Raw genomic sequence first — 24372 nt, 5'->3', positions numbered from 1 at the left:
AAATAATTAGTTTTCAAATGAAAACCTTTTTAATTTTTGTTTGATTTGTTGCATTCTTATAAAAAATAGTTGACTATTTAGTGTTGTGAATAAATTAGAAAATAATGAAGTTATTAATGTAATGGCATCAAATCGCGCATTGTAAATGATTTTTAATAATATTTATAATATTGAAGGTAAATAAATTTGTACCATTTGTTGAAAATCTAAAATCTAAATTGTACCATAAATATGGGTAGTATGCTTGGTTTATGGTTTGAGTACTCAAGGAATATTTAATATTTCTTAAAAATCAATTTCTTGCATTCTTTTTTTTTCCGCCTCTACCACTTCTAAAGTTATCACCTTTAAAATTTGTAAAACTTGAATTTTATATTTCCGAAACTGCAAACCATTCCAAATTTCTATAAATGCCGAAATCTACAATTTACATTTTTTTCTCAGAAAATTATTAATAAAAGCATCGTATTTGTTTCCATTCTTTATTATTTATGCGTTATTAACGAAAAATAAAAATAGTTTTATACCACCAATAATTACTAAAGCAAATAATAAAATACAAAATGCAATGAACGCATAAATTTCCTTAATTTTTTATACATAAATATAAAAAATTGAACAACAGACACAACTAATATAAGAATGTGTATAATTTATTATTACCCATATAAACAAACCCCGTATTACTAACACTCTTACTAAAGTCAAAAGTTGCAATTTTACAAAAAACAAAAAAAAGTTAAACATAAAAATCAGAACAGAATGAAAATTGCATATTATCAGCTTACAAGTTTTTTATAGAATGAAAAAAAAATTAAAAAAATTGTAGTGCGATTTTACATTAGATAAAAAACGAAATCTAAAGCTTTTCTCTGATTGTTATTTCTAATACAAAAACACAATTTAAAATTTTATGGACGTAGACAAATGTATGGGCGCACTATTATTGTTATAAGGAAAAGAAAAGCTACAAAGATGAATAATATACATAGGTATACCTTTTCAACCACCTACTTATTTAGACATTGTTCAATTAAATCTACCCATTTCAAGGTCAATTGAAATATTGCAATCGACCACATTTTTTATGTGGTCATAATACTCTAATGAAAATATAATAAAATACCTGTACAGTAAAAATTCTCATTCGCAAGTGAATCAAATAAAAAAATTAATTATTTGAATTATTCAATTTGAAAAAGTACAATTTTTAATTTAATAAACTTAAGTTGTTTGAACCTTTAAAGTGCACAAATGACATAATATTCTTGGAATAGTTATTTTTGTTATGCAACATTAACTTTATTTTAGAAATTTGAGTATACCTAGAATTAATTATTATTCATTTCTTTCTTTTACCTTATTATTGAAAAGGATTTAAAAAAATTTCCAGATTTCAACTGTTTGATTCTTGAATGAGTTAAAAAATTCCCTTTATTGATTAATATGTTTATTTAAATTAAAATTTTAGTGATTACTAATTTGGTTTGTACGAAATGTTACTAAACAAAATAATTTATTTTAATGATATTCTGGTTCTATTATATAAAACTTTTAATTTCAAATAACTAGCTACGTTTTTCTGAATTTCAAAATATGCAATTATTAAATTGAGAACAGAACATACTGTATTTTCTGAAATATTCATCATTAATTACAGAAGCCCCTGATACTTAATAAAAGAACTAATGTTTTCGTTTCTTAAAATAGAATGCTAGCCGAATTAAATTAATTTTATCTTAATTAGTAACAAAGATTGACAAATTTAATTTTCAGACTTGATTTCAACTTATCAACAGACTTGATTTCAACAACTCGTAGTTGTTAGAAAGTATATGAAAAAATTTATATAAGTTATGCAGGCATAATATAAATTGAAAAGTTTGCATTACTGAACTATTTAGAAATTTTATTGAATAATTGAAAATGTCTTGATAACTTTTTCATACAAAATATTAATTTTGAGAGAAGTAAAACGCTCTTAAGCTTGTAAAGCTGGTCTTTCATCTTTTCCTTCCAAGTTATCATTAGTAGTTGCATATCCAGTGCCACCCTACAATAAAATTATTTAATTCTCTTTAAAATATTGTTAAATTTCTTATTCTATTACTCTTTGAAGAGGTATAATATCTTTTTCTGTTATTTTTTGTCCTGTTATTGGATGCATCATATCTTTTTTAATGATTTTTTCAACACATTCCATTGTAACAACATCACCGCTATTAAAATAATAAAAAAACAAATTAACAATGCTTTTCAAGCATGTAATAAAGGGGAAGAAAACTTTACGTTGGTCTCAATACAGCGCATGGTACTGAATTACTAAGAATATCATGTGTAATTGGACACATATATCTATTATCTTTTACAATTAAAGATCTTTTATCTGAATCATCTTTAACTAAAGTAAATTTAATATCTATTAAATCTTTTGCTTTTAATGGTTTCTGTGATACGGGACAATAAATTGTTGGATCAGGTTTTTGAATTTTAGATGCTTTTGCAGTTGGAGTTTGTGATGGTATCCAAAAACTTGGTAATTCTTTATCTCTTCCATTATCCATATTTGAAATTGAATCTGATTTACTTGAATTACCAATTTTATGTCCAATTTTTGATGCATTTGATGTAATATTATTTTCAGTATTTATGAATTTCTCTAATCGTTTTTGTTCTTCTAAAACAGATTTCTGGAAATTTTCAGCTTCTTCTTGCTTCTTTAACTTTTCATATTCTTTTAATTTACGGCTGTGTTCATTTTTTTTAGTAATAATATATTGAAGAATTGCTTCTTTATCAAATAAGTAGCCATCTTTTGTAACAACCGGATTTCTACATGGTTGTAATGTTAATGAGCAGCAATCAAAACTTTTAATTGAATCTTTACCAATTCGGCGACTAATATATAAAAATTAAATGAAAAATCGCGAAATTTTTTTAAAATTTATAAAAAAAAATTTTTTTGATGCTTACCTGTTTGTCCCATATCCAGATTCCTGAGCATCCCTTTTCTTTTCGTGGTAAGTATAAACTGCTCCAGCTGTGCAATTCTTTGCGTGTCGAGTCATTACAATTTTTCTTTTTATGGGATTTTAAATTATTTATTAGTTATTTATTTTGATTTTACAATTAATTGTTGTCAATTGCCTTCAAAGTTTTTTTCAATTATTTATAACAATTTTGACGTTGATGATTGCCTTATATTATTTTGACATATGAATATTTGCCAACATTATTGAGCAACATTTATTTTATTCAAAGTTTGTCCAAATTAAGCGACACCTGTTGTAAATTATGTTTAACAAAATTCCAGAGCGAATTCAAACGATTCGAGTGAAAATTTAAAATTATTTTGCAAAACAAATAAAATGAGGTAATAAATAAAATAACTAATGCAATAAAATAACTAAAACACTGATTTCCAAAAATTTTCTAAAGGTTTTTAGCGATATTTCTTTAAAATTTTCGTTTTCACTGTTCTAAATTCTAAAATTAAATTTTTTGGTTTAAAATTATTTTTGTTAAAAAGAAAACACAAGATGTCGCTGTTTTTAGTTTAAAATTTAATTTATGCTTTTGAAAATCTGGTTTCACTTTTGTCCGGTAGGGCAGCTCCATTATACGATATTTCTATTAGAAATTGAAAAAATAAAATTTTTCTTTGCAGACGCTTTCTTTTGCCAGAAAGGTTTCAAATTGTTTTAAAACGATTTATTTAACGGTAAAACGATTTATTTAATGGTGTTTCTGCTATAGTTAAGTATTTTTTTAATTTCAAAATTTCATTTTCCATTTATGTGGATAAAATTGCCTGGACCCATTATATTGCCGCATAAAATGTTTACCACATGAAACCACTAATGTTTGACATGTTTTGCGAAGCAGGAAAATCCCAATTTTTCTAATTTTGTTTAAATTGTTTGTCATCTTTTAAAATTGTTTGAATAATCTCAAATTTCCCAAAAAAAAAAAAATTAAGAAATAAACTAACACAAAAGTAGCCAAAAGTAGGGTAAACAGTCAAAGCTTTAATCTAACAATGTTTATACACGTACAAATTAATATATTTCAGTATTAATAAAATTAATCACATTTAAAATAAGTCAAATATTTAAACAGATTTTCTGAAAATAATTTTCTCCTAATCAAATAAATTTTTAGCTAAATCGGTTTTACAAATTTTGAACTAAAGAACAAATAATAAAAATCTCTACCGCTTTAGCAATAACAGTATTTCATTTTATATAGTTAGACGTCACACTTTAATAATAAGGGGCAACAAAATATTAGTGTTGATAGCTTCCAGGATTGGTTTATTCTAATTGGGTTTACAAATTTTCAGAGTTTTAGCTCTACTGTGGAACATACAAATATTCGGACAGTAAAAATATTCATGGGAAATTTTTACAATAATTGTTTATAAAATTGTAGTGGAAGTTGTCAAGGAAAATTACTCCACTAATACCGATTTGAATCAACTTTGTGAGTGAATGAATTTATACTTGCTGAAATTCAATCGGATTTGAGTAAGTTCAGTGATTGTAAAGAGTTTTTTTTTAAATATTTTTGTGTTTTCACAGACCTTTACCTTTTAACTCGAGTCTATCCATAACTGTAACCAAATTGAGCAATATTTGGTTACAGTTATGGATGTTCAATAAATTTAATATGAACTTTTAAAATTAAGTTCATAATTAAATATTTAAGAATCTAATATGTAATTGCAATTGTCCACAAAGCCAACCATATAATAAATGCCGAATTATAATGGACAGTACGATATTATGCAAAATGAATGGTAGAAAACATAAATTTCAACAGACAGTCGAATTTTTTTCAATTTTGAAAGCCTTATTTTCAAATAAGTAAAATTTTAAAACTATTTTAAGAAAAGTAAATAAATTCGGAGTTAAGTTTTAATACTCTATTTAAGTTCCATTTAAACTACAACAGTTATTTAAAATCCATCGATCCCATAGGATCAAATTGAAATAGAAAAAATGATAATTTTTATATTAATAACAATTATTGGATTATTTTTTATTCCCGTAAATGTTGAATCTCTTCAACAAGGGGATAAATTTGTTCCATTTAAATTTGCTTTTAATCATGCATCATCACAAGTATATGGGGCACAAAGTCGTATTGCTGGCGGTTTTGAAATATCAGATAATGATTTCCGAACATTTAATTATCAAATTGGAATGTATATTAAAAAATCTGATCGAAGTGTATCAATTTGTGGTGGTGCTCTAGTTCATCCATTAATAATTTTAACTGCTGGTCATTGTGTTTATAAGTATGTATGCGTTTAAAAAGCTTTAAGTATGAGAAAAAAATATTAGATGATGATTTTTGAATTATTTTTTTTTTTAGAGCTACCCAGGTTTCAATATTTATGGGAACACGTATAAAACCGTATTCAGAATATGATCCAAATAATATTATTGTTGGTGCAGAAAATATTACTATTCATGAAGATTATAATGATTACACTTTGGGTGACGACATCGCATTAATACGTTTACCAAGTCCAGTTGAATTGTGTAAGTATTTAAGAAGATTTATTGAAATTATTTAAGATAACTTAAAATTTATCGAATATAGAGCTAGGTTTGCTTTAATGTTGTTTCGAATTTGAAAATTGAGGTAGAAAGGCTGAAATTTTCCTGTTTGCTCTTTATTTATTGGTATTTGAAGTATTCGAGAGAAATTTTAAGAATAGAAGTGCAAATAATTTTATCTAGTTCATTTTTAAAAAAATTCCATCACAAACAAATGAATTTTGCTTATATAAGTGTGGTGATCATTATGATTCCGGTTCTACCAATCGCGTAACAACAGTCTTAACCTGGTAAAATTATACAGGGTGATGAAAATTTTATTAGAAAAAAATTACGCTTATAACAGGTTTTTCATTTAGAGTATAAGTGCGGTGATTGTGGTCCAGTCGGTTAATGTGAACCACCATGATATCTGAGAAACTATACATGTAATGCCTTATCTATGCATGTCGAAAAATGCAGAATTATAATTATTATTAAGAAAAAAATAATCAATTTTGTGTGTTTTGCAGTTTTGTGTACCGTTACTATAAAATCGGTTTCTGCAGGAGATGTGTTTTCTTCCATACAAAAATTCTGTTGAGAACAATTTAATGTAAGCATTTATCTTAATTATAAAATTTATAATATTTTCAAAGGTAGAAATTCCGTGTATTGTGGAACACTATGCCTCGAATATTTCGCCGCACATTTTTACATACATTTTAGTTTTGTTTAATAAAATTTAGTTTTTGATAAATTTTATTTTCTAAATTCTTTTTATGTAGTTTTTTTTTTTATCCTGGTATATTTACCTCACATGTGGTCCAAATTTCCCACCAATTTTCAAAACATTGCAAATCAGACTTTTTGGGCTCAAAATGAATTTGCAACAAAATTGTTGAATTTTGCATTTCAATTGGCAATAAATTAATTTTTGATTTTGGCTCTTGTCCGGGTTAAAAATATTTAAGATGACGGAGAAAACTGCAAAAACAAAATAGATAGTCCACGATCACTGCACTTACTTCACAATAATCATTCAAATTTTTTCATAAGCGTTCAAATTCTATATACGTACTTTCGAATTTTCAGAGTATTAAACTCTGTATAATGTAGACTAGCATTGAGTATTTTACTGATAAGATTGCTTAGTCTGTCTTTAATATTAAATTTTATTTTACAGCTGCAACTGTTGGAATTATTGAATTAGCATCATATGACTGGATTGATTGTGAAACTGGAATTGCTTGGGTTTCAGGTTGGGGTAAAATGGGAGATTCAGGTAATATTTATGGAATATATATGTATGGAATGACTAATATTTTATTTTTTTTCTCCTTTTTTAGATTATTCCATACCAGATGTATTAAATTATCTACAAGTAGAACCGATTAGTTATAAACAATGTCATGATGTTTATGATTTCTTAGAAACTGGTAAACAATTATGTAGTTCAGGTGATTTATATCAAGGAATATGTCAAGGTGATTCTGGTGGCCCGTATGCATTTGAAACGGTATTCGGAAAACGTGTTCTATGTGGTTTAAATTCATTTGTTGCTCTTAGTGGTTGCATTAATAATTGGCCAAGAGGATATATTTCAGTTGCATATTATAATGATAACGGTTGGATTTGTAGAACATCTAATGGATTAGTTGGTTGTTCAAGATATCATAACAGACCAATGTTTTAAAAGTGTATTTGTTCAAAGAATTTCTAATATTTTTCAAAAAATACTTTTATATTTTGATGTAAAACATGTTCTATATATATAGATATTAGAAATACTGAGGGCAATAGAAAATGTTATTTTGATTTACAAAAAAACTGTAACAATTTTTTCTTCCAGTTGCATAAAACTAGTTCACTAATAAGTTTCTCAGCAATTAAAATTATTAATGATTTCTTAAAACATTTTTTTATTTATTGTAGAGAATAAAGAGCGTTTACTTCATTTGTGCAATTCTAGATTTCAAGTTAAGTGATTCTTTTAATTCAAAAGACGATCTATTTAATAGTTGAGCCCCGACATCACTTGCTTCTGGGCTTACTTTACAAGAGTCTGCATAGGTACATACCAATTATTCACAGTAGTCATTTATTAATTAATTGATTTTTGGAAAAAACTATTTGCTAGCGCTCTGTTTTTGTAAATATGAGTGTATTTTCTCAAATTTTACAAGAAAATTCAAATAAATGTGCATATATGTACATATACAGGGTGTTCATATTTACAAATAATTTCAGGGATGATTCTTTCGTCAATTTCTAACAAAAAATTGTATTGGTGGAGATTACTTTATGTCGCATGTTTCCGCAGCTATTAATTTATATGGTACCTTTTTTCTTCAAAAAGCTTGAAATTATTCGACATCATATGCGAAGCACCCTTTTATATAAATATTTACTTATATTAATAATTCAAAAGTAAGTAATTTTTCTATTGCAAACTATCTACATTTTGCAGATTGCAGTTGAAAGATAAGATTTTATATTAATTTACTGTGAACTTTTAATTACGAATGTAACAATGAACAGCAACTGTATTTGAAACAACAGAGCAAAGTTTAGTCACGTGTCACATATACAGGGGATTCCCTCAAAGCACAATACAACAATTATGTTCTTTTTAAAAATGTGATACATATAACATTTTTGGGAACAAATTAATGTCCTTCCTATATGTATATAAAGCGTAAATACTTTAGAAGGAACATCAATTTTTAAAATGTTGTGTAAACTCGTCATAATTGAAGATCGCTTGGGATATTGTGGTTCAGCTGCAGAACCTAAATACTGTGCCACAATATTAATGTAATCTTACGACAAGCAAATCTGTATTTTAAATTTTTGTAAATTTGTTTATTTTTTACAGTCATAAATATTGTCATCTCACGGGTTTAGTCTTTTAATGACTCACAAAACGTTTATATCAGACAAAGGCTGATATTTCGCCAGTTTCTTAAATTGTCTCTAAGCATTACAAAACTAAAAGCTTGTTTTGTTGTACCTTGGAAATTTTAATAATAATGATGAATTTGTGTTAATTGTTATTGCACATGTATAAAATGTGTTGCACTATTTTAATAATTTTATCTAACACAGCTGTTTCCAGTTTATTATTACTGTAAAATTCTTGAAACTTTGCATATATTTTTAAATGTTAATTTATCTAACAGGGACACATTAAGGAACAATATAGCTAAATTTAAAATAAATTTGATTTTGTACAGAATTCAATTGAAATTCAATAGATTAAAATAATCTTGTTATTTTTCTAACATGCCGGTAAAGCTTTATTTTTTTTTTAGAACTACATACTCGTATGTACTTATATATTTTTATTATTTTGCATATAAAGTTCAATATTATTTAAGATTACTTGTCATGACTAGATTTAGAATAATTTGAATTTTTGGGTTTTTCCATTTCAAACTTTTAATATGTACTCTTATATTTACGTATTTTACAAGATATTGCCAGAGACGTATGTGTGCGACACTTGTAAGTTTTAATTTAAATTTGAGAGGCTAGTCTAAATTTATATGGGTATATAGAGTTTTAAATGAAGTATAAGGAAAAATTAAGAAAACAAAATTTGAATTGTGAATTTTAAAAATAAAAATCTGGTGTGATCAGAACGTAACCGATCGCATTATGTATGACAAGAATGAGATTTATAAATGCCGGTAATGCTGCAATGTGGCAAATAATTTCAGAGTAATGATTCTTTGATCGATTTCCAGTAAAAAATTGTATGGGTGAGTGGGGATGAGGTAGATATACTTGTTTTCGAGTTAAAAAAAAAGTACTAGATGTTTCCTGCATATAAATAAACGGTTATAGCTTCGGAACCACGCGGCATAGAGTTACTATCGGGGAAATTGATCAGGCAATTTATTGAGTCATAGTTTTCAAGATAGAGCTCATCATTCTCGAAAATTTGTGTTATTATTATTTTTTTTTGTTTCTGATCCAAATGAGATATGCAATTTTACAAAAAGTACTAATATAATACAGAAATAGTTAGGAAAATAAAATTTTAGCGTACGGAAGGTACAATTCCAGCAAATTAATCACACATCCAATTCCTGCAAATTGATCGCATATCCAGTACCAGCTAATTGATTGCATATCGATTTCCAGCACGTCTACAAAGTAAACTGGAATACCATAAATTTTATTAAAACAAGTTCAGGTAAAATTGGGATACGAAATGAAATGGCACAGCAGAGGCAGATTAAATAATCGTAATTTGATACGGAGAATTTATTTTCTTTTGTAAATTCGGCATATCAAATTTGATGCGATCGTAATTGGTGTATTTTTATGGCATGCAATTTGATGGGTAAAAAAAAAAAGAAAATTATTTTTAAAGAATGCGGTACTTGCAGAGCATTGGGTTAATATAATAATGTGGGACTAAATGAATGGTTTGTAATAAAGCATCTTTCCTCTAAACTAGCGAAAATATTGCTTTTAATATTAGTGCTATACATTATTTATTTATACGTTTATTCATATTCCAAAATATATCAATTTATTGCATACCATTAGGATGAGCAAAAGAAAAAAATTTAAGGAAGCGGTAACATAATGGTTGAATTTGACGGCCAAGTAATTGAGTTGAGGTAAATAATTATATTTGTTGAAAGCAAACCATTTACCGTTATCTTTTCCCTTGTATAGAAATTCCGAAAACCTTAAAATTTTAGAAATTTAAGGTGCTGAAAATTGAAGTTTTACGAATTTCAACAGGCAATAACTTGGAAACGAATTTAGTTGGGAACAATTTTTCTGGAAACCAAAATAAATTCTTTTATAGTGTTTAAAAGCTGTTAAAATTTCAGACTTCAGCACGTTATGATCTGGAAGAAAAATTGAAAAATTATTTTTGTTGAAAATGTTATTTTCTACTAAAATAATTTTTACCAAGAGGGTCTATTTGTGAGGGTCTATATATGAAATTTCAGTTTTACCCTGTGGGATAGGGTGTAGAAGTTTTGCAAAAGGACACACGGGTAGACGGACGTACAAAGTGAAATTAATAAGCATTTTTTTCTAAATTTTTTTTTCGAAAATGTTTTTTCTATTGAATCGTTTACGATTCAGATTAAATTTCCAATGACGTATTTTATTGATTCCCTTATGATATAAGAAACAGTTTTTAGTAGTGACGTAGCAATTATTCCTCGTTTATGACGTTCAAAATATTTTATGAAAAACATTTGTGGTTTTCTTTATAAATTTCAAAAATTTTGTAGATTAAGAAAACGTTCAAAATATTTTGAGTGACTCATTTTTTCCTTAAATCGCTTATCATTATTCATTGTCAATTTAAATACGTTGCTTTTAATTTAATAAATAGAATTGAATGGATTTGATAATATCAAACACAACATTTTTGACATTTGAATATTCACAATGAATGTGTAATTAGATTTTGAACAAACAAATTCAATACCATGTACGCAGTCAATCGAATGTGAAGCAGGAACAGGACGATTGTATTTTTAATTGTATTTTCTTATATGCTACCTTATTAATTATTGCAGAATGTTACATGAAAATTATGCTTTGTGTGACCTTCAGGAATTTGATTTGAACGAGTTATTGAAAATCAAAACAGAAAGTGTGTAAAGCTATTGATAATATCAACACATTAATTAAATTGTGTCTGTTAAAATTATGTAAATAAAAAAGTTACACCCATAAATTTCTTATCACTAAAATTAAAATCAAATTATTTAAATATATTTGGTAGGCTCCAAATTTTTTTTATATGTTAAATTGTATCACTCGATATATTCGTCATCCATACAATAATCTATAAAAATGTTTATAAATATTAATATTGTGAATTTTAGTTGTCAAATAAAAATGAGAGATTGCTTGTAACAATTGTAAGGTACATACATATATAGTTTGAGGACGAAATTATTTTGCATATAAAAATTCTCTGGAAATTGTGAAGATGAGGAGTCGAGCTGAAATAAGTGTACAATATTTTGTTCAATATAACCTAATAATGGAAATTGGATATTTTGACATTTCTCACGCTTTGAAAATTAAAAGCATTGAAAAACCTTTTGACAGGTGTATTTTACGTACAAATATAAATTTGACAATTTCAAATATGATACACGTTAAATATAAAGAAATTATTATTTAATTTTTTTTATTATAGTATACAGAGTTCATTAGTATTTTGATTCTTTTCAGATTTTTCGATTGTTTTATTAATGAAAGAGAAAAATGCGATTCGTGCAATAGGCCACGATCAAATCCACCTTTTTACGAAAAATACAAGACGAAATACAAGACGATCCACCTTTTTACGAAAATGCGAATTCGTGAAGCAGTTTTAATGCAAATCTCAAAATTAGTTGGTTGTATGAGTGAAATACAGTTTCCATAGTCTACCCATGACGTTTGCTTTGCCATGTCCATCCATCTGTCCGTTCGTCCATGCAATCGACAGATTCTTTTTTTTGCTTCACAAGTTCTTTTTTTTTGGTGCCAAGGACGGTTGTTATTGTAATTGAACCAAATCAGACAACGGGTTCTGATAGCTGCAAGATACCATTAAGATGTTATTTTAAATATTTGGGAAAATAATACAGTTAGATTAATGAATCTTGGCATTCGTGTGTCCAATTATAGGTCAGACATATTCGTGAAGTTTCTATAGAATAGTTTCACAGGTTCGAGTAAATGCTATAAAAATATAAAATGTGTGCAGGATATAATCCGATCGATTGATTCTTACCGAATCGTTTTTATTTGTTTTTAAATTTAATCAATTCTAAATCTTAAAATTTAGTTTATTATACCAATACCATATTAGTCACCATAATCATATTATTTATGCAAATTTCAAACATTTTTAAATGATAGCGTATTAATATTTACGAAAAGAGAAAAATAAATAAAAAAAAAAGCAGCCAAACACTACCGCAAAAAAAAAAAACCCAAAACAAAGCATAAAAAAAATAGCAACTTAGCAAGTATAAAATATTAAAAAAAAAAAAAATAACAATAACAAAAAACAAAACGCTAAAATTAAGAATCAAATCAGCAACAGCAAAAATTAACAAAATAATCAACACGACACGGCGCTCTCACTCGCATCTGCTCAAATAAACAAACTTTTAGATCAATTATTGATTCAAGGTGCGACGTACACAACAAAACAGTCGTTTGTTAACTCTTCAGGTGGTAGAATCATTATACGCCATTCTATTTATAATATTATTTATTTTAAGTATAAATTTAGCTACATATACAGTTATACATACATACATTAGTTAGTAAATATTTTAATTTTTCAAAATTTTTCATTTAAATTTTCAATTTAATAACTAATTGCAATAATAATAAAAATAATAATGAAAAATTAAAAAAAAATAAAAAAACATGAATTTAAAATAATATTTTTGTGTTTATTTAGCTTTAAATTTTTTTTTAAAAAAAAATTTTAATTAAAAATATTTTCGAATCCTAAAAAAATCATATAAAGAAAGGAACACTTTCCTTTAAAGCATTAGTTGATTAAAAGATTTTGTGAATAGTGTCTTTAATTTAGATAGAAAAGAAAATTAATTAATTAATAATGAAATTCAGAACTTTAACATTATTGGTACTCGTAACATTAGCAATGTTATCATTAAAATCAGTTAGTGGTCAACAAAGGAATAACAGAATTATTCATGATATTGATTTTTTTGATCCATATGATCCATCATTAAATAATCCAGTTATTAATATTAGTAATAATACAAATAATGGTAGTGGCAGTGATAATAATAGTGGTATTGATATACCACATTCTGTTGATGATCGTATTATGGGTGGTGATACGGTCACTGATATTACAGAATTTTGTTATCAAGTTGGTATGAAAGTGAAAATTGGTCAACAAAGTGGTTGGTGTGGTGGCTCTATATTATCGGTAAGTATATTTTTTTTTTTTTTTAATATTCATGCACTTTAAACTCTCATATTTATTATACTAGTACTAAAATATGAGAGTAGAAGTTTCATATTGTGTATACAATGTAACACTAATTTATTTTGCTATTTAAAAAAAGTTCACATACAATATCTGTTGTGTAGATGAATATGCAATAGGTCTGTATGTGTGCCTGTATATGTACGTATAACAATAAATTTTTATTTATTTACTTATGATTTCATGTTTTACCAGTTTTTCTGTATAATAATTAAAATTTTTACTTTTGTTATTTTGGTTTTTTTTTTTTTTTTATATTTTTAGCGTGATATAATTTTAACTGCTGCACATTGTCTGAAAGGGTATGAATATTTTTTTATTTATTTACATTAATAATAAATTTAGTTATATAATAAGAATGCATGTATGTATATATGTATGTACAACGTATTTCAAGTTTTGAGATTAAAAATTATTATTCAAATGTTAGCATAGGTTATGATAAAAACAATGAAATGTTTGTTAAGTGAAATTTTTGAATGACTTCCATCGATTATGATAAAAATATTGTCGCTTTTAAATCAAATTTTTTGCATTTTAAAAATTTTCAAAATTTATAGTGATTTTTAATTTTTGTTATTAAAGTTTTCATAATTTGTTTAAGATTTATCAAAATAAATAAAACTAATTTTTTATATTTGGAAATTGAACTAAGTATGTCGATTTCATATTATCATGTCGGAATTAGAACCATAAATTGGATTATGATCAGAAATTTTTGTTTATTTTTGGTATAATAGAAATAATACAAAACAAAAGTGGCATATATTTTTAGAATAAGTAATAAAAAATGTCTAAATTTATTTAATTATTTCTCTCCGATTCTAATAATTACTAGTCGAATTTTAAATTTGATTCCAATTATTATTTTCATTCATACACTAAAAAGATAATGATTTTGATTTTAAGACAGGTGTTATTTGAGTTACAGTAATTCCAGAGATGTTTCTTTGATCAATTTTCAGCAAAAAATTATATGTATGGGAGGGATGCAAATATACCCGTTTTCCAGCAACAGTCTATTGTAAAATAAGGTTGCAGATTTTTCCTGCATATAAATAAATGCTTATGACTTCGGAACCATTGGGCATAGAGAAGCCATAGGGAGCTTATTTAAAAGACGATTGATTGCTCTTTATATCAAATTTACAATCAGTTTGATATGAGCCATCGTTTTTAAGATAAAGCTCGTCTAAATCAGATTTTTTTTTAATAATTGTTTTTTTTTTTTTTAAATTCGAAATTTCTTGCAAATTTTTTTTTTCGGTGCAATGAATTTCAAATTTCTCTTTGAACTCTTGAAAATGATTTAGATCAAAATCTAAGCAATATTTTGAAAACATTTTCATTGTTTTAATTATGAGATTTGTCAAATAAAAAAATTTCTTATATTATAGTACCTACTATGTATAAATACAAACTAAGCTGTAAAATAAGTTTAAATATGTATGTATATATATGCCTCGGTATATTAGTATACATATAATATGTTTAGTTATTTTTATATAGTGAGGTTAATGCTACAACTAGTTGACTTGCAATTATTAGTTTAGAGACTTTTAAAGATACAAAATTTAACAAAAACAAATAATTTATCATTAAGATTTCTTGATTTTGGGATTATCATTTTGAAATATTTAAGAACACTTTTAAGCTTAGATATTGGTCGAAGACGAAAGAGCATTCGATTTTATGACGCCTAGGTTAATTATCTAAAAATATAACATTTTCAAGTTATCTAGTTATAGCATTAAGTTTACGAATCATACACCATCAAATTTTCAACTTCACTTTTTTAAATTAAATTTCATAAATTTCTAATTTTAATAATATATTTGATTAATTTGTTAATTTTTAGTGAAGCATATTTGGCAAGTGAAGGAACATTATATGTTGGTGTGATTAATCGTGATCAACCGGAACCCGGTTCATTATTAATTAATTTTAATTTATCTGATTGTGTTATACATGAACAATGGAATGATAAAACAAAACAAAATGATATTGCAATTATTAAATTAAAGACACCATTAGTTTTTTCAGGTAAGAATCAATGTCTAGTCTTTTTTTTTCATGAGTAGTTAGCCTTATTGTTAGCCTTAAGTTATTACTTATTATAACATTCACATACATAAATTTTTTAAATGTATGCAAGTATAAAAATTAAACAGATTTTTCATTATGTTTATAATTTTGTTTTTTTTTAATAATTTCAGAAAGAATTTGTAGTATAGATCTAGTTAGTCACAGATTATCTAAAAATACATTTGAAAATATACCAGTAATAATTTCTGGCTGGGGTAGATCATCAGATGCAGGTAAGAATTCACTATTTTTTTTTCGAATATCCTTTTTATTTTTTTTTTTAATAATAATAAATGATTTTCATAATCGAAGGCTTTTGACTTCGGAGCAAATTAGTAGTGGCTATTGTAATTGGCTTAAATGTTATTTTTAATCAATCATACTGTTTAGTTTAATTTTCCAAATTTCGTTAAATTTTGTGATCCCATAGGCTATTATATCAGCATATTAAAAAATCATATTTCAAATAAAATCTTACGTTTGTGGGAAGAAGAATAATTTGGAGATTTTAATTTTGCTACAGATCAGAAATTATAAGATATACAAGTACAGAAATCTATTAGCAGCATATATAATTTCATTTGTCTGATGAAATTATAACATCTTTATTACCTTAGATACTAAAAATTTATATTTGAATATAGATCACGAAGTTTTTTTTGATAAATATTTGTTCAGCTTTCGCTAAATGTTATGGCATATGCATTTAATTAAATCAATCAATCACATAATATACATACTGTTATACGGTATAATAATATAATTAATGGTTAATATTTATTTAAACTGGATGAGATTAGAAAAATCTTAACTTTGAATATATCGTGTTGGCAATGAAACTTAAATATACTTTTTAGATGACGTGAACAAAAATTGCTTCAGGAAAAATTAAAATTTTAACTGTAATAAGAGCAAACATATCTTATAGTTTGTATGAATTAAGCTTTCTAATACACTAATCTAACATTATGATTATATGAATTTAGTTAAAATTAAAACTTTAAAACTGGTTTGTTAATCTTCACAAAAAAGAATCACAAGAACACTAATTAAAAATGCCGATTTTTTTTTTGTTATTCCACTATAGCCAATACATGCAAAGTAGCTTGTAATTATAATAGTTCTCTTTTTCTTGTATGTTTCCATAATATGCTATTTTGCCGAAATTCAACATTACTTTAAACTTTGGAAGGAATAAAATGTGTAAATACACACTGTCTATGAGTTCATTACAAGTTGTAAGCAAATCTGGTTACAATATGTTCTTAAATTCAAGTTCAATAAAAATTTGAGCACTTATATATCTAGGTCTAAACCTTGAACTTTTTAGTATTATATAAACCATTGCAATAATAGTTCTTCTAGAGGATGAAATTGAAGATATAAAATAAAAAAAAGTAAGTTAAAGAGCTTTATTGTAAGGAAATTTTGGTTTTATTATCACACATGTATTACACATCTTCAAGTTTCTTTAGAGAATAAGTCGATTTTTTTGAAAAAGCTTGGAATACAAATTGAGGAGACTAGTTTTATTGAATATTGAGTAGAAATTAATTACTAGTAAAAAATCTCATCATATTGTGAACTACTTTTAAATATTTTGACTTGTTAATTGCTTTATTGTGCTAACCCATACAAAATTTAGTACAGTATAACAGTTCAGTATAACACAATTGTAACAGTAAAGCTAAGAAGTTGAAAAAAAATGCCTAAAATACTTTCGTTTCTAAAATAACAAAATGTTCTTTTGTAATTAATTATAATTTAAATTTACTAATTTTATTTTTATTTTCAGTTGATAATTATGAAGCAATTATGAAATCGGCAACTGTAAGAGTTATGAATCAAGATGCTTGTAAAGCAAAACTTTGGCAAGTTTCACAAACTAACATTTGTGTTTATACTGAAAATATGGTAATTAAGATTAATTTGAAATTACAAATATTTTTTCATCAATAAAAAAAAAAAAACATTGCTTTTTAGGTTGGAGCATGTAAAGGTGATTCTGGTGGACCATTAGTTTTTAATGTTAATAATACACAAGATAGAGCTAGTAAACGTCAAATTGGTATTACATCATTTACAAGTAGAGGATGTGTACAAAATTTCCCAAGAGTATATACAAAAGTTGCTGATTATAAAGGATGGATATGTAAACATGCTGGAATTTGTGAAATAATGTTCCCAGAAGACTAATTTAAATATATTTGTATATATATATATTTATGTGAATATTTGTATAGTTATTGTGTATATACGTATGTTTGTCCCAGTGTTCAATACAGTTTCTACCTATTTTATTTTTTTCTTTCACTTATATAGCTTTATAGAATATTTTAATTAATATTTTAAGATTGTCATTATAACAAATTAATAAAAAAATTTATTTAAACATACGTTTTACATTTATGAATACATATTTACATATAATATAGGAACTACGAATAATTGTTAAGTAATTTTTTAATTTCACCTAATTAAATTTTCTAATTTTTGTAAATATTTTTAGTAATTTAAAGAAAATTATTGGAAATTTATTCGAACCCAAAATTTATAAAAAAAACTTTATCCTTAAAAGTATAGGCAAAATTTGATACAAAATTTTCACATGGCCACATTATAATGAAAATATATTCTCTTTTTAGGTTAATTATAAGCCTATAAAATATTATTCATTTATGCTTAGCAAATTGCTCCTCAGATTATCACTGACACTTATATAGACATAATGAATATTTTAAGCTAGTTAATGAGTTAATGGTCTCCTAGCTCTTTACTATATTTTTTTGTGCACTAATTACTTTTAATGTTGCTCTTAATGAAATTTGGAAAATATTTTCCCTTAATCTCATTACTTAAACAATTAAATGTATTACTTCAGGGTTAAATGTATAACATTATTATATCGTAATTTTTTTAGTTGGATTTCAGTGTGGTCATATTAAAAATATATTACCGGTTTTCGGCGAGATTTGGTTTTTTAATTACAAATATTTTTTTTTAATAATCGGTAGATTTTTACCGGAAATTTAAAAACAAAAAGTGTTTTAACATTTCTTACAGTTTGTCAATTAAATGTTCATGTCTACATTTGAAAACTTAAGAAATTTTGAGTCGCAAGCAATAGCTAATAATATTATCAATTTAAATTTTTACCCTACATTATTTCATACATTAAATAATAGTATTGAAATTCGAACAATATACAGTATAACATTAAGATAATATAAACAAATAATAATTCTCTACTCGTCACTGGCCCCATCCTACTTATTTATTTACATGTTATATCTAGAAATATCTTTTACATATTTATTTGCATTTGAGACGAAATTTATTTATCAAGTGAAGTGTTGCTTCAAATTGTCTTATAAGAATGAAAATTTTGCATAAAATTAGGCGAAGAATACAATGTTTTCTTTATTTACATTCTATAATTATCCGTATTATGTAGGTAAATAATGTACGGGTGTAAAATTTTCATTATCAATTAAAACTATTAATTGATAGCGAAAACTATGAATCTTTTCTGTTGATAACCAATAAAATTATCTGAGAATTACAAGAGATTATCAATTTGAAAGTGGTAATTTTATAGAAAAACCATTTGAAACTTGTTTTTTTGATTTTATTATCACTTATGAGGATTAATTAAGTTTTTTAATTAAATACGAATTACATAAAATGTTTTTAAACCTACTAATTTAATAATTTTTAGCTCCACTTTTTTTAAATTAAAATTTTTTTACTCATATTTTTATTTCGATTACCAAAATTAAAATAAAAAATTTCGGAAAATGTCATACCATTTTATTGATAATTTATTTTAGGGCAAAAAAAAAACACTTGAAAAAATTTACTCTTTAAACAATATTTTTATTTTAGTTCCGATTCTTGAACATCACAGTAATTTTAAGTGATCTTGTCATGATATTAGAGCCAATAACTTCTAGATCAAATTAAATACAGACTAGACTGTTTTCACTTAATTTGCTTTTTTTTATAAGAATATTTTCGAGAACTTTGTTGTGTAAAAAAAAAATAATCTAAATATGGGCTATTTTTTCTTAAAAACTAAATATGGGCTATTTTTTTGCAAAATTATAGTTTCCAGAAATTCTCTAAATTATGCGGTCTGTGGAAATTTGAAAAATTATGGTCTCTTATGTGTTTTTAAATAATTAAATCATAATAATGAATGCAAATGGTTCTTATTTCTGGAATTTGGAATCATTTATTTTTATGATTTAATTTTTATATAAATTTTATGTAAGGGCCGTTAAATGACCTCTTACTTCGTACTAATCTGCTTTACTTTATGCAATATATATTTACCAGAATCTTTTAAGTAATGACTAGCAGTGTATTAAAGTAAAGAAAGTAATGACTAGCAGTGTATTAGAGTAAATTGTGTATTAAATCTTTTTTAACATAATCTTTAAAATTCAGGGGAGTTCCTTATAGAAGATAATGCAATCTAAGATATTATTAATCATTTCTATTATTAAATAAAGTGGATTAATTCTGAATCATAAATTCCTATTTTAATCAGTTTGAAATTTTATGACGAACTCAGTGATTTTCTAATAAATTAATAACAATATTTTTTAATTTTCGGTACAAAATTCTTATTATTATTATTATTATTGTTATTACTATGTTAATCCTTCTTTTTGTTATTTGGCGGTTTACTCTATAATCTAATCGTCCTATTGATAACAGGATATTTTAGTATATTATTTATGTTAGTGCCATTATGTTTAAAAATTTGTAGTTTGTGTTTTTTTTTTGGGGTATTGCCATTTTTATCTGAAATAATTGCTTATGATTAAATATATTAGATTTTGTATTTGGAAACATCAGGAATGGTACAAGTATATTATGGGATATGTGCTCTTTTATGATAATTACAGAAGAATTGATTTGAAAAATGTGCTGTTGAAAAAAAAATTATTTGTTGCAGCTTGTTTAGAGTTATCAATACTTATAAATAAAAGTAGTTATGCTTAGAGTCATGTAAATAAGTAATAGGCGATTGAATTGTGTTTAGTCTTTATTATTTTGCTGAAATAATTTAAGCTGGACATACTAAATTTATTATTGATTGCCAATAGAGTCAAAACTAAAAGTTCAATTATCGAACAATTTGCTTCTATATATATTCAGTTGAACTTCAATAATTTTCATTCCAGAGCCTTTTTAAAAGTTCGGTTCCAAATTTGACAAATTAATTTGAGACTTTATAATTGAAATAGAATTTAATTTTATAAAATCGTGAAAAAAATATGAAACAAAGTATTGAAAAATAATTTTATTATTTAAAAATATTGAATTTTGTAGAATTTTAAAACTTACAACTTATAACTATAACAACAATGTGTCAATATTGTACGACGGAATTTTTTAAAGCTTAGGGTTCTTCAAAACCGAAATCTATTAATATCTTAGAGTGGATTAGTCAATTCTATAATAAACAGAAGGACTTAGATATTGATTAAAAAATGTGATAACAAAATATTGCATGGCTACGAATGTGTGTATACTTACAAAATTAAAAAAAAATCACTTCAAAAAATTACCTTAGCGATTTTAAAGATAGTTGAAAATAAAAAGCTTGTAATCATAAAATAAATCTTTTCGGTTGGGAAATTTTTATCAATTAGAATATCAAAAAGATTTAAGCGATAAGTTAATCACTTAAGAATTACAAAAATAAATAACGGTATAAGTTATACTTTCAAAGTGTCCTATATATAGAACGTAAAAAAATTTTCGATTGTATTCGCTAATTTGAATTGAATTCGAACTGAATCAAAATGAAATTCGCTTTAGTACTTTTGGCTACCGTTGCTATTGCAACAGCTCAAATCGATATTGATAATATTGAACCAGTTGATTTGATTGCACCAATTCCTTCATATCCAGAAGCAGAAGGTTTCCATTCTGGACGTATTGTTGGTGGAAATGAAGCACATCCAGGACAATTCCCATATCAAGTTGGATTAGCTTTACATATTGGTGATAAACAAGGATGGTGTGGTGGTTCAATCATTTCTGATGAATGGGTTCTTACTGCTGCTCATTGTACAGAAAAGTAAATTTTAATAATAATTTAAATTATATGAGGAAAATTAATTTTAATTGCGTTCATTTTTTTAAAAAAATAGTGCTGATTCAGTTACCGTATACATTGGTGCCCATAATATCAAAGAAGTTGAAGAAAGTACATTGAAAATCAATGTTGGCAAAGAAAATATCATTGTACATGAAAAATGGAGCATGTTAACTCTCCAAAACGACATTTCATTGATCCGTTTACCACAAAAACTTGAATTTAACGGTAAGAAATTTTATAAAGAAAAATATTTTTATTAAAATTTTATTAATAATTGCCTTTGTTTTTGGTCTTTCCTTTTCAATTATTAGATCGTGTTCAACCAATCAATCTACCATCTAAATCACAAGCTAAAGAAAGTTTTGTTGATAAAGCTGTTATCGCATCTGGATGGGGAAAAGATTCTGATAAATCACAAACTGTTTCACCAGTTCTCCGTTTTGTTGAAGTACCAGTTTTAGCTCATTGGCGTTGTAATGTCCGATACATTGGCAGAATTAAGGACAGCCATATTTGTATTAAAGGTAGCGGTGGTAAATCAACATGTCAAGGTGATTCAGGTGGTCCACTTGCATACACTGAAGCTGATGGTTCAAAAACTTTACTCGGTGCTACATCATTCGGTATTGCATTCGGTTGTGAAATCGGTTGGCCAGGTGTATTCACCAGAATTTCATCATTCTTGGATTGGATCAATGCCAATACTGGTATTGCTATCCGTTCTTAAAAAATTTTATATTAAACGATCAAGATATAGATAAAAGAAAAAAAAATTAGGGAACTTATAGGAAATGCAACGAAAATAATGAAAACTACTGAAAAATTGGCTAATTAAATTGTAATTAATTCGATTTTATTTTTTAAAAAATAAAAACGCAATATTTGTAATACGTAAAGTCTTTTAATTCCAGTATTGAAGTCAAATTTTTCTTTTTAGATTATTATCGTGATTTTAGTTTTTCTAACCGATTTTTGTGGGAACTACAAGAAAAATTACTTAATAGAAGAAAAATTACTAAAATTAAAATTCAATTATTAAAGAAATTTCATAGTTTTCGGTAAAAATTTATTTTCTTCTTGATAATAACGCGATTTAATTTCTTTTTTATGCAATACGTTCGATTAACCTAATTTTTAATTGAAAATGAAAAATTTTTTTGGTAATTTTTTCACAATAAAAACTCACATACGGAGCAAAATACCACGTTATGCTTAGAATTGAAGCGAATGTAGTTGGCAGATAGTAAAAAATTAAATTCAATTTTTTCTTTATAAACAAGCATTAATCATAAAATTACTTGGTAATCGAGTTGGTAATAATTATTGTTTATTACATTATCTAACTATTATTATTCATACATAAAATATTCATAAAAGTGTTTGTTATCGAATTATAACATTAGCAGACCATATATTGATAATAATTGGAATAATAACTTGACATCAATTATTTTCAAAAATGAATTTTAAGTTTAAGAGCATAGAGTTATTTAAAAAAAAATTTCAAGTAAATCAGCACCATTACGCATATCATAATTTAGATTCTTATCGTATATTAATAAAATGGAAATTGGAACATTTGGACAATCTGGTATTGAAAAGTGAAAAGTATGAAAATTAAATATTACACTGGAAGAATTTGGAAATTTACCGGTAAATTATTGCATAATGGAAAATGAATTTGTATCAACAATTAGATAAGCTTTGCAACGAACAGCTTGCACAAATGTGGTGAGTATCATTTCTCAATTCACCACATATATGGTGAGTTTTTGTTACTTTGCTTCTAGCGCACTATATCTTATTAAATTGATCATTTTAACGTTTTTGATCATAAAATGCTGTTTGTCAGTTAATTGATGTTGTTAATATTTTTTATATAGCAATTTAATCGTGGGATGAGTCAGACAGTTTTATAGTTTTTAATTTAATTATGTAACTAGAGTAATTCTATTATGATTTAATGATTTTAAATACAAATAATTAAATATTTTAAATTTTGGATTGATTTATTAAAGAGAGAATTTTTAATTATAAAACTTGAAATTTATTGTAAATTTTATTGTTATAATCATTATATAATATGTTTCGTACAAGGTGGAAATTTCACGGATGACCCTTTGATTAATTTCCATTAAAAAAATGTACGGGTTTGGGGCGGGGAGAAGTGCAGATATGTTTATTTTCAAGCTACAGCTTCTTGAAAAAAGGAGTACTAGATTTTCCCTCCATATAAATAAAAGCTTATAACTTCGGAACCATGCGACGTGTAATAACCATAGAGGGCTTATTTTAAAGATTATTCATTGTTATTTGTTTTTAGTGCTACAGTCAATAAGATTTGAACAGTAGTTTTTACGATGAAGCTCGTTAAAGTCATAATTTTGTTTTTTTTTTTTTTGAAATTTTTTTTTAAAAACCTCGAAATTTCCCGAAAATTTATGTTTTCTTTCCCTTACAATGAAATCTAAAATCTAAAATACATTTCATATTCAAACATAACATACAATAAGGGTCTGATCATTTATCTCGCTATTTTTCTCGGAAAGTGAGTAATATACAAAATTTATTCACTTTGTTTTTGAAAGTGAGACCTTCAGTCGTTAATTTAAGAA

General features: G+C 25.5%; 4 protein-coding genes across 4 annotated transcripts; 3 read left to right on the top strand and 1 right to left on the bottom strand.

Moving 5' to 3' along the window:
• Positions 1-1901: 1901 nt before the first annotated feature.
• Positions 1902-3190, bottom strand: LOC129610335 (nitric oxide synthase-interacting protein homolog). Its single transcript, XM_055522878.1, has 4 exons — positions 2974-3190; positions 2290-2898; positions 2111-2219; positions 1902-2053 (listed from the first exon to the last, which is right to left on the bottom strand). The coding sequence occupies exons 1-4, from the start codon at positions 3066-3068 to the stop codon at positions 1982-1984; spliced, it is 885 nt and encodes a 294-aa protein (XP_055378853.1). The 5' UTR covers positions 3069-3190; the 3' UTR covers positions 1902-1981.
• Positions 3191-4767: 1577 nt separating this feature from the next.
• LOC129610398 (brachyurin-like) lies at positions 4768-7239 on the top strand. Its single transcript, XM_055522964.1, has 5 exons — positions 4768-4774; positions 5074-5299; positions 5377-5546; positions 6730-6828; positions 6893-7239. Exons 1-5 carry the CDS (start codon positions 4768-4770, stop codon positions 7237-7239), a joined length of 849 nt encoding a protein of 282 aa, XP_055378939.1.
• Positions 7240-13085: 5846 nt separating this feature from the next.
• Positions 13086-17942, top strand: LOC129610363 (chymotrypsin-2-like). Its single transcript, XM_055522929.1, has 6 exons — positions 13086-13497; positions 13822-13859; positions 15416-15600; positions 15774-15875; positions 17438-17556; positions 17626-17942. Exons 1-6 carry the CDS (start codon positions 13159-13161, stop codon positions 17836-17838), a joined length of 996 nt encoding a protein of 331 aa, XP_055378904.1. The 5' UTR covers positions 13086-13158; the 3' UTR covers positions 17839-17942.
• A 3462-nt stretch (positions 17943-21404) lies between these two features.
• Positions 21405-22647, top strand: LOC129610468 (brachyurin). Its single transcript, XM_055523070.1, has 3 exons — positions 21405-21736; positions 21810-21982; positions 22069-22647. The coding sequence occupies exons 1-3, from the start codon at positions 21459-21461 to the stop codon at positions 22482-22484; spliced, it is 867 nt and encodes a 288-aa protein (XP_055379045.1). The 5' UTR covers positions 21405-21458; the 3' UTR covers positions 22485-22647.
• The last annotated feature ends 1725 nt before the right edge of the window (positions 22648-24372 follow it).

This window comes from Condylostylus longicornis, unplaced genomic scaffold (genome assembly GCF_029603195.1).
Source record: "Condylostylus longicornis isolate FDR11 unplaced genomic scaffold, ASM2960319v2 ptg000044l, whole genome shotgun sequence".
Lineage (NCBI taxonomy): Eukaryota > Metazoa > Arthropoda > Insecta > Diptera > Dolichopodidae > Condylostylus > Condylostylus longicornis.
The sequence above is the reverse complement of the archived record's forward strand: the minus strand, read 5'-3'. Positions and strand labels throughout refer to the sequence as shown.